The 16419-nt window shown below is 36.1% G+C and overlaps 1 protein-coding gene across 1 annotated transcript in view; it reads right to left on the bottom strand.

The window, feature by feature from the left end:
* Positions 1-10295: 10295 nt before the first annotated feature.
* The window catches only part of Bmp5 (bone morphogenetic protein 5), a 124753-nt gene continuing 118629 nt past the window's right edge, over positions 10296-16419 (bottom strand). The window contains exons 6-7 of the mRNA XM_027411132.2: positions 15411-15521; positions 10296-12138 (exon numbers count right to left, since the gene is read on the bottom strand). Coding sequence (XP_027266933.1) covers positions 11989-12138; positions 15411-15521 — 261 coding nt within the window. The 3' untranslated portion in view covers positions 10296-11988. The remainder of the gene's footprint in view (positions 12139-15410; positions 15522-16419) is intronic.

The raw sequence follows: 16419 nt of genomic DNA, 5'->3' as shown, positions 1-16419 counted from the left end.
GCCAAGCATTTATAAGTAAGCCACTGTGTCAGTTATTTGGGACTGGCAGTTGGGATTGGGAAAAAAAATCTGCCTATAAGACCCAGCTCTTACTAAAGCAGCTTTTAATTAATTAATTAATTAATTATTAATTTCCCTGATTATCCCCTTTTCCTCTTCATATTGATGTTACTGATCTTAGATTTTTCTCCTGGGCTCCATCAGAATTGATTTCTTTCATTTCTACAATATTTATGGAGATTCTTCTACCCCACCTGCTTTTTAGATTTCAAATTAAACTTTCTGGTCCACTGACACTCTATCTCCTGTTTGTCAACACTGCTGCGTGTTAATTTCCCATTTTAAATGGTATCACAGTTATTTTTTTGAAATAATTTTCTCTAGATTTCAAAAGATTCCCAGGGTCAATTACAGAATAGATATTGACTTTAGTAAATACTTGGCACATTTTTAGGGTGAACCTGATGTATTTGGTCATGTTTTGGGGTAGCAAATTCTGAGACAACAACTGCCCTACGATTGTTTTCTGAGAAACATTGCAATGCAAATGGTGTGAGAGTTGATTCAGGAAGATGTCAGGACTGGCTGCTGAGATTCTTGAGAGATCCAAGTCCATCTCTGGAACCTGTGGATATGTTACTTCATATGGCTAAAAGGATCTTCCAGCTTTAATTAAATGTAAAATCATGGCAGACAGAGAGAGGTTATCCTGGGTTAACCACATAAGTAAAATACAATTATAAGAAACCTTATAAATCAAAGAAGCAGGTAAAAGTATGAAGGACTATATTTCTGGTCTTGAAGATGAAAGAAGGAAGTCAAAAAGTCAAGAATGCATATGGTCTTGAAAAACTAGAAGACAGAACAAAAATCACAAAATGGTCAACATGGGCTTTAGTTCAGAATAACTTATTTTGGACTGAACTTCCAGGACTATAAGCTAATAGTTTTGAGTGGCTTGAAGTCACAGCCTCTATAGAATCATGTTTTAAAAGTAACTGTCAACTAATCCTCTAGACAAGGGTGAAATCTCAAGCAAGATCCATGAGCAAACTTCTGACTAGATCCCACAGGAAAACCTCAGGGAGTGAATACTTCCTTGAGTTGCCTCTACCTACTGAGACAGACACCAATACACCTGCCATATTGGTTGTTAAATTGGGTTACATTTCTGGGTGTTTCTGACTCTTACCTGTGGTAGAGAGAAGAACATTGAACAAAGATAAAATCATTAATATCTTAATAACAGAAGTATGTTGAGGCAACATATATCTAATATCATTTTGGAAAACTTTTATTAATCTAAACCAGTTTAGTTATCTTTGAGGGCACAAAGTAAATCCAGTATGTTGTGATACATTCATTAAGAATTAAGTTATATGTTATGCATTATAATATATAAAGTCAATATATATTGTTTTAGAAATTCTGATAGTGATAATTTGGCTCCATAGATCTTTAAGTAAGATAATTGCCTTTATATTCATGGGTGAATGTTTGTCTACTGGTACAATTATGTCCTTTAAGGATATGCATTCCTAAAGAAAATTCCTCTCCTAGACATAATACATTACCCATAGCATATTAGATGGAGATTGGGCTAGATGAGGTCCTCCACCATATACTGGGATTTTGGTTGGTTTGATTTTGTGCAAATTTTGTGAATGGAGTCATAGCCTTTGTAACTACATGTTTGTATTTACATGCTGTCATGTCAGCAAATAATTTTGCACTGCACCATTAACTATCTTTAGTTCCTACAGATTTATACTCCTGCAATTATGACCCCTGAGCTTCACATATAAATATTGCATTTTGGATGTCCCATTTAGAGCTCTCTGAACATTGACCAATTGTGAATTTCTACATTAAACACAATCTACTACCAAAATAAACAAATAAATAAAAGTGATACTGGTACAAAAAATTTGAAATTGAGTTTTCTTATTTATAATTTGTGTTTATGCCTAAATTTGAGATTTAGGACTATTGAATTTTCTTAGCAGAGAAGATATAGATCTATTATTTTAAAAAGTGTGAGGAACTCCCAAGAATGGTGAGGGCTCCAAGAGAGGGATACCCTAGAAGCAATGAGTCTAAAATATCTCTGCCCTATAAAATATTGTTATACAGCAACTAAAAAGCAAATTCAACTTGTATTTACTTTATGTCTTTAAGTAACTCAAAGTTATACTCTTTAGTTATAATAATTCTCTTGGTAGTGAAATTCATTCTTTTTGGGATTTTTAGCAAATAAATAAATAAAAATAGACCTGGTTATAGGCTGTGGTTATTTTGCCATCAGGAAATCTCACTGTCAGCTGTTTTAAAGTATTTTGTTTTTAGCTGGGTGATGGTGGCGCAGGTCTTTAATCCCAGCACTCAGGAGGCAGAGGCAGGCAGGTCTCAATGAGTTTGAGGCCAGTCCAGTCTACAAAGCTACACAGAGAAACCCTGTCTCAGAAAAAAAAAAGTATTTTGTTTTTAGACAATAATCTATTTTATATGCCTTGTGAACTTATATTCATATTCATCTAAGTGACAGGTCTTGAAAATAATTATTTTGACATCAAAATAAAATATGAATTTATCTAATATATACTTAAGTAAAACATAGATATATTTTATTAGGTTTTTCTGGTATGGGTATAATTACTGAAATGGTTTATTAAAATATCTCAACATTGAAAAAAAAACCTCTTGAATCAAATAGTAAATAGTGAAAACCTCATTCAAAAATTCCCTTGGCATAAGGAACATCTTCCCACATTGTTAACTGCCTTTTGGGGCCATCAATTTTCAAACAAGCAATTTAGCCCCTTCACTATCTCAATTCTGACAACATTTATTTCAAGTATAGCATTTTTCCATTAACATTACAAATAAATCTATATGCTACCCATTTGCAAATGATCTGTTTAACCTCAAATCTGAGAACATCATTGTGATGACTTTTTGAAGGAATTAGTAAATGACGTAACAGTAGAATTTATTTACCCTACCTATAGGACCTATAGAAGCTCAAGATGTTTCCAAATTACAGTGGCTGCTCTTAGAACTATGAGTCTAGTAGTAGCTTATCTGTGGGATCAAACATATTTGCTTCAGTGGTTCTTATTTGGTCTTTTTTGGAGGTAGTGGCAAAATAGAAGGATCTCTGAGAACTAAAAGGACAGGCAGATTGTAAGGGAGGCATGAGGGGTAAATAAAAAGTGTTATCAAGGCTCAGAAGCTGTTGTCCTGTGCTGGATGGAGTAGGGGAATACAAGATAGTTTTAAGAGGTTTGTATTTAAAACTAGAATTTATGTGTAAGATGCAATTCACTGAGCACATTATGTTCAATATCATACCAGGGCTTTTCAAATATTTCTCTTTCAACCCTGGTAACATTGACCCTTTCCTAAAAACCACTTCATTTCCTAAACAGAACAACTTAGAAGTACTTATTGACATTGGCTTGTATATTTTGACAAGTTATGGCTTACCCTGTCTTTAAAACAAGTTGCTGTTGGGTAACTAGCATATCGGCAGCACTTGAGCTGAAGGTCCCATGATAGAGAGAGGCCAGTCTTGGTTATCCTGTAAGCTCTCAAAACATAAATACTAAATAGGATGTCAGTAACCTTAAAAAGAGGAGGATGTATGCCAAGATGACTCTCTAGCATTAACATTTTATTTGTCTGCAACTTGAGTTATATATGTTTTCAAACCCAGCTTTTTGTTTTAGATTAATAAAGTCAATATAGACAGTGCCTTATGATCATATACATCAAAAATCTACATACCCTCATATCTAGTAGTAAGCATACTACTTACAAGTATAGCTTTTTGTTGTTGTTGTTCTATTTTCTAAAGACAAACTTTGTTCAGATATTTGTACATGTCAGGGACAAAATAGATAAATTGCTTCAGTAAATGCATATATTCTTGCCAAAACACATTCTTTAAGTTAGTGAAATTAAGTTGTGAAGTTAGGTAAAACATTTACTTGAATGCAATATATGATGGTTGTCCCACACATGAATATTAAATCGTATTTGCTAACCAGATACATTTGCCCTCTTCTAACTTAGTGGGCTTTACAGCTTTTAGCCTTCTGAGAAATTTGCTAAAAACTTTACAGTGAAAAAGTACTTTTGGTCTTTCTTCATTCATCTAAGAACTTTTTTATTTAAAGATTTTACTTTCAACTATGTGCCCTGCTCGTGTTTCAAAGCATGAATTTGTGCATGTGAGTGCAGTTTCCAAAGAGACCAAAAAAGGGAGTCATATCCTCCTGGAGCTGGGATTACAAGAAGCAGTGAGCAGCCAAATAGGGATACTGGATTCCCAGCCTATGAAAAAGCTACTTTTTTTTTTTTAATTAGCTTCTCAGTCATCATCTGGGGTGCCAAGTACCACAAGAGTAACAGAATTGTGCTGTTTTCTGGGATTTTGTTTTTTACTTTGTTGTTGTTTGTTTGTTTGTTTGTTTTTGTTTTTGTTTTCTTGGTTTTTTTAAATGGAGTGTGCTGGATGTCTCTACAATTTTGTTCAAATGACTGCAGAATCTGGAAAAGCTGTTGCTGCTATTGATGCATAACATATTGCCATTATATATATATATATATATATATATATATATATTAATTGAAACTCAAATATGTGATGAATCCAAGGTGTTTCAGTGAGTGCTCACCTGTGCATGCAGATTTGATTTCATCTTTAGTAAGTAGTAAAGTTATATGCTTGCCAAAAGAAAAAAAAAGTAAGTGACACACTGGAAGACAAATGTCACACAATTTCAATTTTATGTGTAACCTAGAAATGATGAACTTATGGGAACAGAGAGCAGAATTGTGGCTATTAGGCTTCAATGTGGGTCTTTTAACAATGGGGAAACGATTGGTTTAAGGATATAAAACTGCAGTTGGGCAAGAGGCATGGACTCTGTGATGTCTTGAGGTCTACTGAGAGCATGATAAATATGGTTGATAACAATATGCTATATTTTAAAAGTTGTGAGATAGTATACTTTAAGTGTTCTCAAAACAAAAATGATGAATATGTGTGATATAACATGTTAATTGGTTTAATTAGCCATGCCATTGTGAACATACTGTATTGTGTATCATAATTGTGCATGACTTTATTTATGAGCTAAATAAATGAATGGGAAAAAAAAGCTACATGTACTCTTAACCACTGAGCCATCTCTCCAGACCCCAATTTTTATGGTATTGGGCACATTAAAATTTTAAGAGGTGATGTCGTTGAAAACTGTGATGTAATGTCTCTCATTGCCCCTAATAAAGATTTTTAAACTTGTAATATATTTTATTTCTGTAATTAGCCCATTTCCCTTTAGTAGATACCATTCTAGCATTTGTATGTTCCTTTGTTTTATCCTCATCTTTCCTGTAATTTTAAATTTTAGGCATGTCATGTGAATGCTTGTTGAAACAATTATTTAAAATGAAGCAGGGCAGCAATGATCACTTCATTAATGTTATATGACTTTAAAGCATTAAATGTTATATGACTGTATGGATCCCTTTCCATCCTGTTTCTGTGTTATTTGGTCCTTTACACACATTTCTTTGCCTTCCTTTCCTATTGCATTTGTGTGAACTGATTGCATTTTATCACATTACAAGTATCTCCCATGCTGGTATAAAATAGGTATCAGAATACTTTTAGCTCAAGGCCAACTTTGCTCATTCCTTGTTTCTGCAAATGAAGTGCTATGCCATGGCTACACCCAATTCTTTAAGTAATTTCTTTAAGTACTTTGAAAATATAAAAGCAAGTTTGAATACTTACCTAAGAAACACCAAACCTAAAAGGTTGTTAACAAACATGTTTATGGAAGAAAAAAGTTCTATTATGGTTTAGATGGTATGTATTGTTTTCCTGGTCTGGTTTTATCTGAAAACTTTACAGTGAATTCTGAGGACAAAACTGGAGATGTTCATTTAGTCATAATCAAATAAAGCAAAACTTATTATCCACCCTCTTGACAGTCTCACTCTGTAGCAAGCAAACAAAAACAAAAATCCATTTACATTACCTGTCTCTCAGCATATTTATTCTATGACAACACTGCCATTAATTTTATCTCAACTCTATTTTGAACATAATACAATTGTTCTTTATTTTTGAGGTACATCGTTTAGCAATGGATTTATTGTTTTTTATTTTTATTTTTATTCATTTTTTAGTTTTTGGTTTTTTGTTTTTTCAAGACAGGGTTTCTCTGTATTACTTTGGAGTCTGTCCTAGAACTCGCTCTGTAGACCATATTTTCTTTTAGTTTTCTGCTTTATTTGCATTGAAATTGTCCAAAGATTTGACAGATAATTTTGACTAAATTCATAATTCTAAATGACATTTTTCCTTAGCAAAAATTCAAAGAAAGGAATTATGTGTTGACTGATTTCGATTTTTGTATCACACTTTGATTGATGGGTCTGTCATTAGCCCAGAACTCACCTTCAGTTCTCTGGAATAGATACATGGCAGGACTTCCTTTGATACATATGAACTTTGAGTTCCATCGTGAACTGCCTTCTCTTCATCCACCGCACTGTTGCCTTGGGGAAAATGCCTGCACGTCTAGCTTCTAGTTTATCTAACTCACTAACCAGTGCATCTAATAAAGTTTCATTTTTCCCCTTTTTGGATCTATCAGTCCGTTTAAAATATTTTCATACTTAATTTTGATCTCAAAAAGCACGTAACATCTACCTATTATATTGTCGATTATATTACTCAATACACTGGATAAGTTCTGTGAGTTGTGCTACCTTTGTTCTTTCTTTGAACTTTTACACTACTTCCTGCACACTGTTTTGGCTGTTTTCAGCAGGTGTTCCTCAAGGCCTGAGACGGCATGGCAGTCCCCAGACAGGATTTTCATGTTCTTTCCCCAGTGCCTTTTCAGAATCACCAGGGGATCTTTAAAATCTGAACACACAAGTGTGATTTCTGGTCAAACGTTCACACAAATAACCCAGAATTCTGTGTTCTTCTCACCATGCAGAGCCAAGACAAATTTCCTTGCTATCTGGTTCTGCTTGGTTTCATGATTTATGTGATAGCCCCGATCTGGTCTCTTTCACTGCATAGGACTTGTTCCTGTTCCTAAGGTTTGGTGGCTGAAACCAAAGCTCTAGACGACACTGAAGACTCCACTCACTCCCCTGAACTTTACTCTGGCCTCCCTGGATTTATTTCTTGCTTTGAACAGTTCCTTTCATTTGTTTACAATCTTACAATGCATTTAAGAGTGTGTTTTATAGATCACTGCCTGTTCAGCCATCATCAGACAAGCTTCCTCCTGCAGCAGATGGGAACAGATACAAAAACAGAGACCCACAGCCAGACATAGTTCAGAGAGTGAGAGACTTTGGAACATTCAGCCCTAAATGGGATGTCTCTGTCAAATCTCTCCCCTCAGGCCTCAGGGAACCCCAAGGAAGAGGATGTGGAAATAGTGTAAAAGCCAGTGGGGATGGAAGACATCAAGAAAACAAGGTCCTCTAAATCAACATGAACAAAGCTCAGATGTGCTCACAGAAACTGAAGCAGCATGCACAGGTCTGCATCAGGTCCTCTGCATACATATTATGGCTCTCAGTTTAGTGTTTTTCTGGGAGTCCTGAGTATAGGAATGAAAGGGTCGCTGATTCCTGTGCCTTCTCTTGGGCTCTTTTCCTTCTGTTGGTTTGTCCTATCCAACTTTGATGTGATAATTTTTGTTCTACCTTATATTTCATTTTGTTGTATTTTGAATGAATGAGTGGATGAACTAATGAGTGAATGAACGCCTAGCCACTAGGGTAAAGGTTAACAACTGAACTGTCATTTTTACCTGCTGAGAGGAAAAAGTTTTCTCCAGTGGAGTGGCACTGTTTTATCATCACCCCAGCACAGGTATCATGTTAGAAGTTGACCAACAAGCAATGGACTCTACAGTTTTTGTTTTGTTTTGTTTTTGCATGTGTGTGTTTGCTTTTATTTTATTACAGTTTGGTGGGTTTTTGGTTTGGTTTGGGGTGTTGTTTTATTTTATTGGTTTGGAGAGGTTATTGCTCTTTTGGGTCTTTGGTTTTTGTTTGATTTTTTGAGAAGGAAATTAAAGTTGGCTTGGTCGGGGGGATCTAGAAGGACTTGGAAAATAATCAAAATGTAGTAATTTTTTAAAAAGTCATTTTAAATAATGTATACGTAATGAGCATGTTTGGTGTAAATTTATATGCATGTATGGACCTGGGTATGTGTTTTATTGACGAAAGGATAATAATTACTGTGTAATTTAAGGTACCTTATCAGTCTTTTAGCTCAAGTTTTTAAAATTGCTCTTTTACTCTGGAATTTTTTGGAGGAAAATAAATACAGTCTACAATTTGAATTCTCTGTTACCGTATTTCACTATTCATTAGTAGCCACATTGTGTTGAAATGACAAAATATTATTCAAACTGCTAAATCATTAGGTTAGCTTTTGTTTCTGCACTGACAAAGTCTTGAGGCACTCAAAATAGTATTCTCTCTCTCTCTCTCTCTCTCTCTCTCTCTCTCTCTCTCTCTCTCTTATAAATGATTATATGATTTCCAGAACTGAAGATATAGTGCATCTCCCTCCCTACTGTGTACAAACATTGACTTTACGGTAAAATGGAAAGTAAGGGGAGAAACTTGATTTATATTCAGGACTTTTGTGATTTATAAAGGCTATTGATCCTCTTATTTTCCTGTCTGAGATCATTGACTTTCAGATGCCATTAATGAGTATTTTAGTGACCTGATCTGAGCCCCTTCGCTCCTTCTGTCACAACCACCTGAGTGTAGTGTGGCCTTGTTTTATACCTAAATATGAGAAAACATGGGCATTGCTTATAATTCTTCATACTTTCTCCTCAGTTTTCATCTTCCCCAACTTGATAAAACACAGATGTATATTTAGTGATGTGTATACTTTATCAGTGGATGCATCTTCACTTTTAAATCTTCCAGTTTTCCTCCCCCTCAAACAGGGTGAACAAGAAAACACATGAGTCAAAGCGGACTTTGAATGATAGATTGAGCACTACACTGAGCGGTTATGAGGTGGTTGCCTGTGTTTGGGGATGAGGATTTCTTCTGCCCTGAGCAGAACTGCAGTGTAAGCTAATTATTCATTGTAAATGTCTTGAGAGATCACAGTTGCCAGACTGTAGATTTTCCAGGAGGCTCTGGCTCAGCTTCCATGATGATGATACAGGGAATATGAAGTGATGGTTCTTCAGTTGAAAAATAATTTTGGTTTTTCAGTCTGTTTTCTTTAGTTCTATGTAAAAAACTTTTACCCTTAGTTTCTTAAAAACTTGAGTATTTATGATTTATGTCCTCTTACATCCAAACTGGACATAGTACTTTCATGAAACAAAACATAAGTAAAGCAGAAAAAGTTCTGGAGCACACAAACAAAAATGCCAGACACTAACTACTTATAACGGCTTAAATCTATTAAAACCATTTTTTGTTTCTGGTAATAGACAGAATATTACTAAATAACACTAAGAATTTATGACAATTATTTGAGACCATCATGAGTATGCATACATATAATTTTTGGAAGATGCAAACTCAGTGACAAATGGAGTATTTCTATGTATACATGCATGTATATGCTCCTGTGTTTTCATATGTATGTGTGCATGCATGAGGTCAACTATTTTTAGAGACTGGGTCTTTCACTGGGATCTGAGTCTCACCCGCTGGGTTGACTGGCTGGTTCCATTTTTTTCCCCACACTAAGATTACAAGTGTACACTATAGCATCTGCTTGGTTCTGGGGATTGAATTCCGGTCCTCAAGCTTCCACATTAACACTGGGTAACTCTGCAGTCCCATCTATTTTCCTTCTTATTTCTTGTTCAAAATGAACAAGGACAAGTTAAGATATTTTCCACTCTAATGATCTTTGCTATTTTTAACATTTCTTTGTTTGGACAGATTTTTTTAAAGCTATAATTCATATGCTGGTGCTTTGTCCACTCAATAGTCAGTTAGCTATGAAAGGTACAAAAGGGTCATCATTTGAAAGCAAGTAAAGACCTACATAATGAAAACAGCATTCTACATCTGGTACTTTAGTATAGGATTACTTACATTTTATATTTTTTAAATAAAGAACTATGACACACACACACACACACACACACACACACACACACACACATGTACATTCACACCCATACGCACACATACACATGAATGCATGCACACACACTCACACACTCACAAACAAAAAAAAACAGAGGCTGGCATCACAAGTTTAATATATTTTAACTGTAAACATACATTCAAGTAGCACATTTAAAGAATAATATAATAGATTTCTATTTCTTAATCTCTAGTCTTATATTCAATGGTATACTATTAAGTTATTAACTAAAAATATATTACTTAATGTATTCCCCAATATAGCCAATACCATATTTTCTATATTGTAAACTGTGTTTTAAAACAACATTGTAAAATATCTGAATTACAAACAAGCCACCACATTTGAAAATTCCTAATGATAGACTTGTGCTTGAAAGTTACAGATGGTGATTAAGAAACGTGCCTTATGAATATTTCCAGTTGACTGTTGCAAGCCTCAGCATGCAGCTAACAGCAGCAGAAAGTGATCAACCTAAAGACCCCACTCCTCAAAAAGTCAGTGTGTGCTGAAAAAGGACCTTAGAGACCAGTAACCATTTCAACAGAGATAAAATAAATTAACATCAGAGAGAAGAGCATGTGCGCACACATACACACACACTTTTACTCTGCTCCAGAAACTTCCCTATTGTACTCATTCATGGTTGGAGGAAGGTTTTCAAAATCCTTTTGTAAAATCAGGTTTGCACTGAGCTTATTCGAAAAAGCACGAAGAATAGCTCTCAGCTGTTTGAAAATGGCAACTCCATCTAAGCCATTCTGAGACTTTTTTTTCCCCTTCAGTTTAATTTCAATGGCTTCACCCTAAATAAAATCCCTTGCATCACATCAACTGGCAAAGTCTACTCTAAAGGCAAGTAAATGAGAACGATGCTGCTGGCATCTTCAGTTCCAATGCATTTTATGCGTGAAGTAACTCTTGTCTCTAGGGAGGAAAATGGAGTGCATGCAAATATTTCTTGATGCTGGACTAAGTTTTAAACAAGGGGAATAAAACACTGCAGCATCAGTGATCAAGACAATGGTCAGGTATGACTCATTTGAGGTAAGGTTGCACCATGCTTTTGAGTGTCCATTTGGAAACTTGTGGACATAGACTCAAGTCTGTGCCAAGAGAATTTCTGAAGCTTTGACCTTGCAAAAAATAACACAAAACTGCAAGCCAGAAGCCAGAAGCAGCATGCTCCTAGGGTTACACCAATTACATTAAAGAGAACAGCTAAAACAATCCTGTGGCCCTTCAGCTCCTGTGCCCTGCCTACTGTTTATTTATTCAAAGCCAATTCAACATTTTACTTTACACAGTGAAGCATAAGTGCTAAAAGAAAATTTTCATTTAGCCAAGCAATGTTTTTTCTTTTAAATTTAGGTTGCTAGTTTTTAAAACTATTTCTGAATATTCTATTTTAGTTTTCATTGGTGCCATATAACCAAATATATTCATTTCCCTTCAAAAACTTTAAACTGTCAAAGTAATTCTACTTAATATCAGAAATTATTTTTAATAGTATTGGGGAAAATGTTGACATAGAATTAAACTGGACTCAGCACACCCCATCAAAAGTTAGAGTAGGAATCCATTATATAATATAGGAACCTTTAAAATAGATTTTACTGATAAGGCATCCAAAAGAGAATACATATTCTTAAATAAATAAAATGTGTATATACATAATATTACACATAGAGAGATTAAATGACCCAGGGCTGATTTTAAGAAAGTCCCCATTTATCTGCTTTTATTGCAGTCATAAACATGATACAGATAGGTTTTGTTATTACCACAATTCCTTAGCGCTAGTGGCAGCCACAGGAACGCACTACCATATTTCGGTATTTCTTCAAAATGACGTTGGAGCTGTCATCAAAGTACAGAACGGAGATGGCATTCAATTTGGTTGGAGCACAACAAGGCTTGGGAACATGGTCAGGAAACATCAGGTGTACCTGGCAAAGAAGGGAAATACAGAGGAAAACGTGGCTTTTGGAGAGATGGGGTAAACACTTAATTAACAGCTTTAAGAATACGATGTTTATGTCATGACTCCCTGACACACAAATTTACCATCTGATCCTTTATATACAATAGATGACTGGAGGTGGGGCTGGCCAACAGGATATATTCTCAATAGATAATCACTAAGAATCAAACAGTTCTAAATGAGTATTGGGGGCTTGAAATGCGGCCCATAAGATAAGATAAGTTCTATATGGAATATTCAGTGGAATTTTTCTGGGGAGGGGAGAACATGACACTTAGCACTGCCCTGCTTTAACTAGGTATCTTTAAGCCAGGTATCTTCTGTATCCTCTACAAAAATAACTGTGCTTAAGTCAGTGCAGACACACTTGGACTACAGAAAGTCTTAAGTCTGCAGGATATTGTAACAGGATAGCTAAACAATGCATCACAAACATTGTGCCAACTCTTACTCCTACATGGTAAAGATAAGCTAAAAACAACAATGAAATAAAATCTAGGCTTGTTTTGCCTTCACTCCAGACCCTTTTTCTCCTACTGGATTGACATGTCCAGCCATGATATGAAGGTTTGTGCCCAGTTTTATTATATCTTCTTAGGCCATGTTTGGTGGATTTCCCTGGGAGGCCTTGTTTTTAAAGGGAAACAGAAGAGGAGTTTATCTGGTGTGGAGATGGGAGGTGGGGGAAGGGACTGGCAGGAGTGGAGAGAGGGGAAACTGTGGTCAGGATGTAATAATGTGTGAGAGAAGAATAAAAGTTTTTTTTTAATCTAGTACTTCTTTTAGAGCAACGATTTCAACTCTTCTGCATAGAATTTTTTTTTTTACCAGACTGACTGGAGTTTCACATTATTTTCCTTTCCCTATACAACCCTTAGAAAACAGCCAAAAAGCAAGCTGAAGCTGAAGCAAGGGGCCCAGATAGTTTGCAAATTGAATATCCATTCCCTTAAAAGACTTAAAAGACTGTATGGAAAAGTGAAGTGCTTAAATAAAAGCTTGGTACTCATTTTGATCAGACTGGCAGATTGCCTGTAAGTTATAATAGTTGAGCTAAGAGCCAGATTATGGTTCCCACCTACTCTGGCCCTTCCCCCAAAGGAGTTTATGGGAAGTCCCACTGATGAGCCTTAAGGGACCCACAAAAAAAAGCAAACATGGCCTCTTAGAGTCTTGGCTTCATGGTATTCTGGCTGAAATAATAGAGGATCCCTGAACATGAGCAAAAACACCAGACAAACTTAAAGAGAAACAGGTTTATTAAATCTTACAATTTGTAGTCCATCATCCAAGGAAGTTAGAGCAGGAATCTGGAGGCAAGAGCTGATGCAGAGGCCATGAAGAAATGGTGCTTATTGTCTTACTCATGGCTTGCTCAGCCTGATATTTAGTAGCACCCAGGACCACCAGCCCAGAGGAGACCCATACACAACGACCTAAGACCTCCTATATCAATCATTAGCCAAGAAAATGTACTCCATGCTTGGCCACAGGCCAGTCTGGTGTGGGGGGGGGTGGCAGGGCATATTTTCTCATTGAGGTTCCCTCTTCCAAAATGACTCTAGCTTGTGTCAAGGTGACATGAAACTATTCAGCACATAAGCTAACAGTAGATGTTCCTCTCTGTCACTACATACATAGGGATCATGACTGTTCCTTCAAAAGAGGAATAATCAGTATACTTCTCAATCTACCAATAGAAGTCTGAGGCAAGTATCCTTGCAGAGCCTATCTGCTCCCCATTGCTCGAGAATACTAACACATATTCAGAAGTATTTACGAGGTGAGGCATAGCTGACTTTAATCTCCCTGGAGATTTACTTTATGCCTCACATACTATCATTAAAGCAGGCTATCTCATAAAAAGAACATTTGTATTTTTCAAGACAGGGTCTCTCCATGTAGCCCTAGCTATCCTGGAACTCACTGTAGAACTCAGGGATCCACCTGCCTCTGCCTCCTAAGTGTTGGAATTAAAAGCATGTGCCACAACCACCCAACTGAAAAGAACATTTTATATGTGGCCTCCTATTAAAACTTGTATTTGCTTTCTTTCTTATCCTCTCCCTGATTTTATTTCGAAAAAAAAATTTATGAAACCCATGCTTACCCACCATTGGCAAACACTTCCGACAATCCAGGAGAGTCTACAGTATCTTTTAAATCAAAAGTGATACCAGGCAAGCATCTACATACTTGTTATGTCTGTTTGTATTTATATTTTACATTATAATCATATTATATTTATCTCCCCTTATTTAGAAACTAGCTACTCTTTTAAGTACCATCAGCTTTTAAGTTTAAATGGATTAAGGGCAAAGGTAAACTTAGGAGGTCAAATACAAAATCTAAGAGTTTGGAGCAGAGGTTGCTAAATAAGCCTCCCTCACATGATACGGTCATTCTGCTATCAGCAAAACAAGTCCACTTCTATCAATGCTCTGTGGTTCCACAACTGTATTCTCTACTTTTACTCCTAGATACATAATCATGGTTTTCATATTAACCCATAGCAATTCTATGGCATAATCTAGTGTACCTCCTACAAGACTGCTGTCTTCCAGAGACTACCCTCTGACACATCAGTATTTCAAGAGAGGTTGGGTTGTGTTCATTACATGGAGTACAATCACAGATCCATGAGTCAACATTTCACTATCGTAAGCACAGGAATATGCCGAAGCTGCTAGAAATTGAATCATTGTTACATATCTGGAAGTATGGAAGAAGCAAAATGTAAGATAAGATTCTCTTTTAAATGACAGAATAAAAAGAGCGACTGAGGAGAAGGAAGACTCAATATAAATTATTTTACTATTTATACACTATATTCAATGACTTAATACCAATGCATATTAAGAACTTGCTTGAAATAATTATGTCAAAAGCTCTCAGATATGGTTCAGTGCAGCTGTTATTCAATGTTTCAGCAAAGATGATTAGTGAATTGCTGGTTTAAAACTCATCTGGTTAATTGCTGTATAGTGATGAAATCTATGCAGAGTAGCAACTTCATTTAATTACTTTAGTTTTTCCAGCTGAGTTTGTCCCAGTTCTGAGACAAGGGTTATTGATTTAAACCAATCTGAATTTCTTATTATGGCCACAATTTTTACCTCTGGCTACAAGTTACAAAGGAATTTAAGAATTTGAGGTTGACAACTAAATTTTCTTTAAAGCAACTCTATACTGTGTTTGTATTATAACCCATTTCTACCCCATAAACATAGAACCTACCAGAGTCTGGACTATAGCATGGTTGGTGGCATTCATGTGAGCATTAAGTGGGAAAGAACATTCTCCATCACAATAAAATGCAGCATACCCTTCTGGTGCTATGATCCAATCCTGAAATATACAAAGTCAAGAAAACCAATGTCAGATAAGGGACAGCAAAAAACAGATAATTCTTAAGGAGTAGAAAAAGATATTCTCCCTGAATAAGTTTCCTTTCTTGGTTGAGCAAATATTCTAAAGGTCTAGATTCTCTTACTTCCTTTAATTTTTAATTGAAATTTACAACAAAAGTATGAATATTTTCACAAGAACTGATCATTTCCAGCTTCTCCCAAGAGGTTACTATACACAATGCAGAATATTCATTAATCATTCTGCATTTGAGAATAAAACTATAATCACAAAAAATAGCATCCGAAACATTGTATAAACTGGAAATGATTAACTCTGGAGTATTCAAGTGAACCAGAAAAGATGGGGAGTGTATGAAGTCCTGGGTGAATCTGTGTAATTGACATGAGCATGGCCATGTCAAGGACCCCAGTGCGTCAGACACACGGAAGTGGCAAGGCTTTCCCTGGGCCAGGCTCAGAGGAATGGCAAGGCCTTCCCCCGGTTGCAGCATAAATGTTGACAACATGTGCAGAAAATATCAGCCCCAGCTTCCTCCGCCTGGTGGACTGCAGATGTCACTGCCTCCCTCCAGAGATGCCCTATCAAGATTAGCCCGCCTCTGCCTTCTTCATCTGTATACAATAAGCTCTGAGTTTCCTGGCTGCTTCTGGTGCATCTCCATCAGAGCACATGACCCATCTGATCATAACTTTTCTGACTGTCATTTCCTAATTCCCAGTCACCCTAGTCAGGTCAATACTAAAGCCCCGCAGGCCAACACAAGTGGTATCCAATGTGGATCCTTGACTGAAGGAAACTCACATCCATCAAGCAAGGGAAAACTACAATGGCAAGTGCAAGAGTGCAAAGAAAGGTAGGGGAGAGCATTTCTGTA

The sequence above is a fragment of the Cricetulus griseus genome, chromosome 4, assembly GCF_003668045.3.
Source record: "Cricetulus griseus strain 17A/GY chromosome 4, alternate assembly CriGri-PICRH-1.0, whole genome shotgun sequence".
Lineage (NCBI taxonomy): Eukaryota > Metazoa > Chordata > Mammalia > Rodentia > Cricetidae > Cricetulus > Cricetulus griseus.
This window is presented reverse-complemented; position numbering and strand designations above follow the sequence as displayed.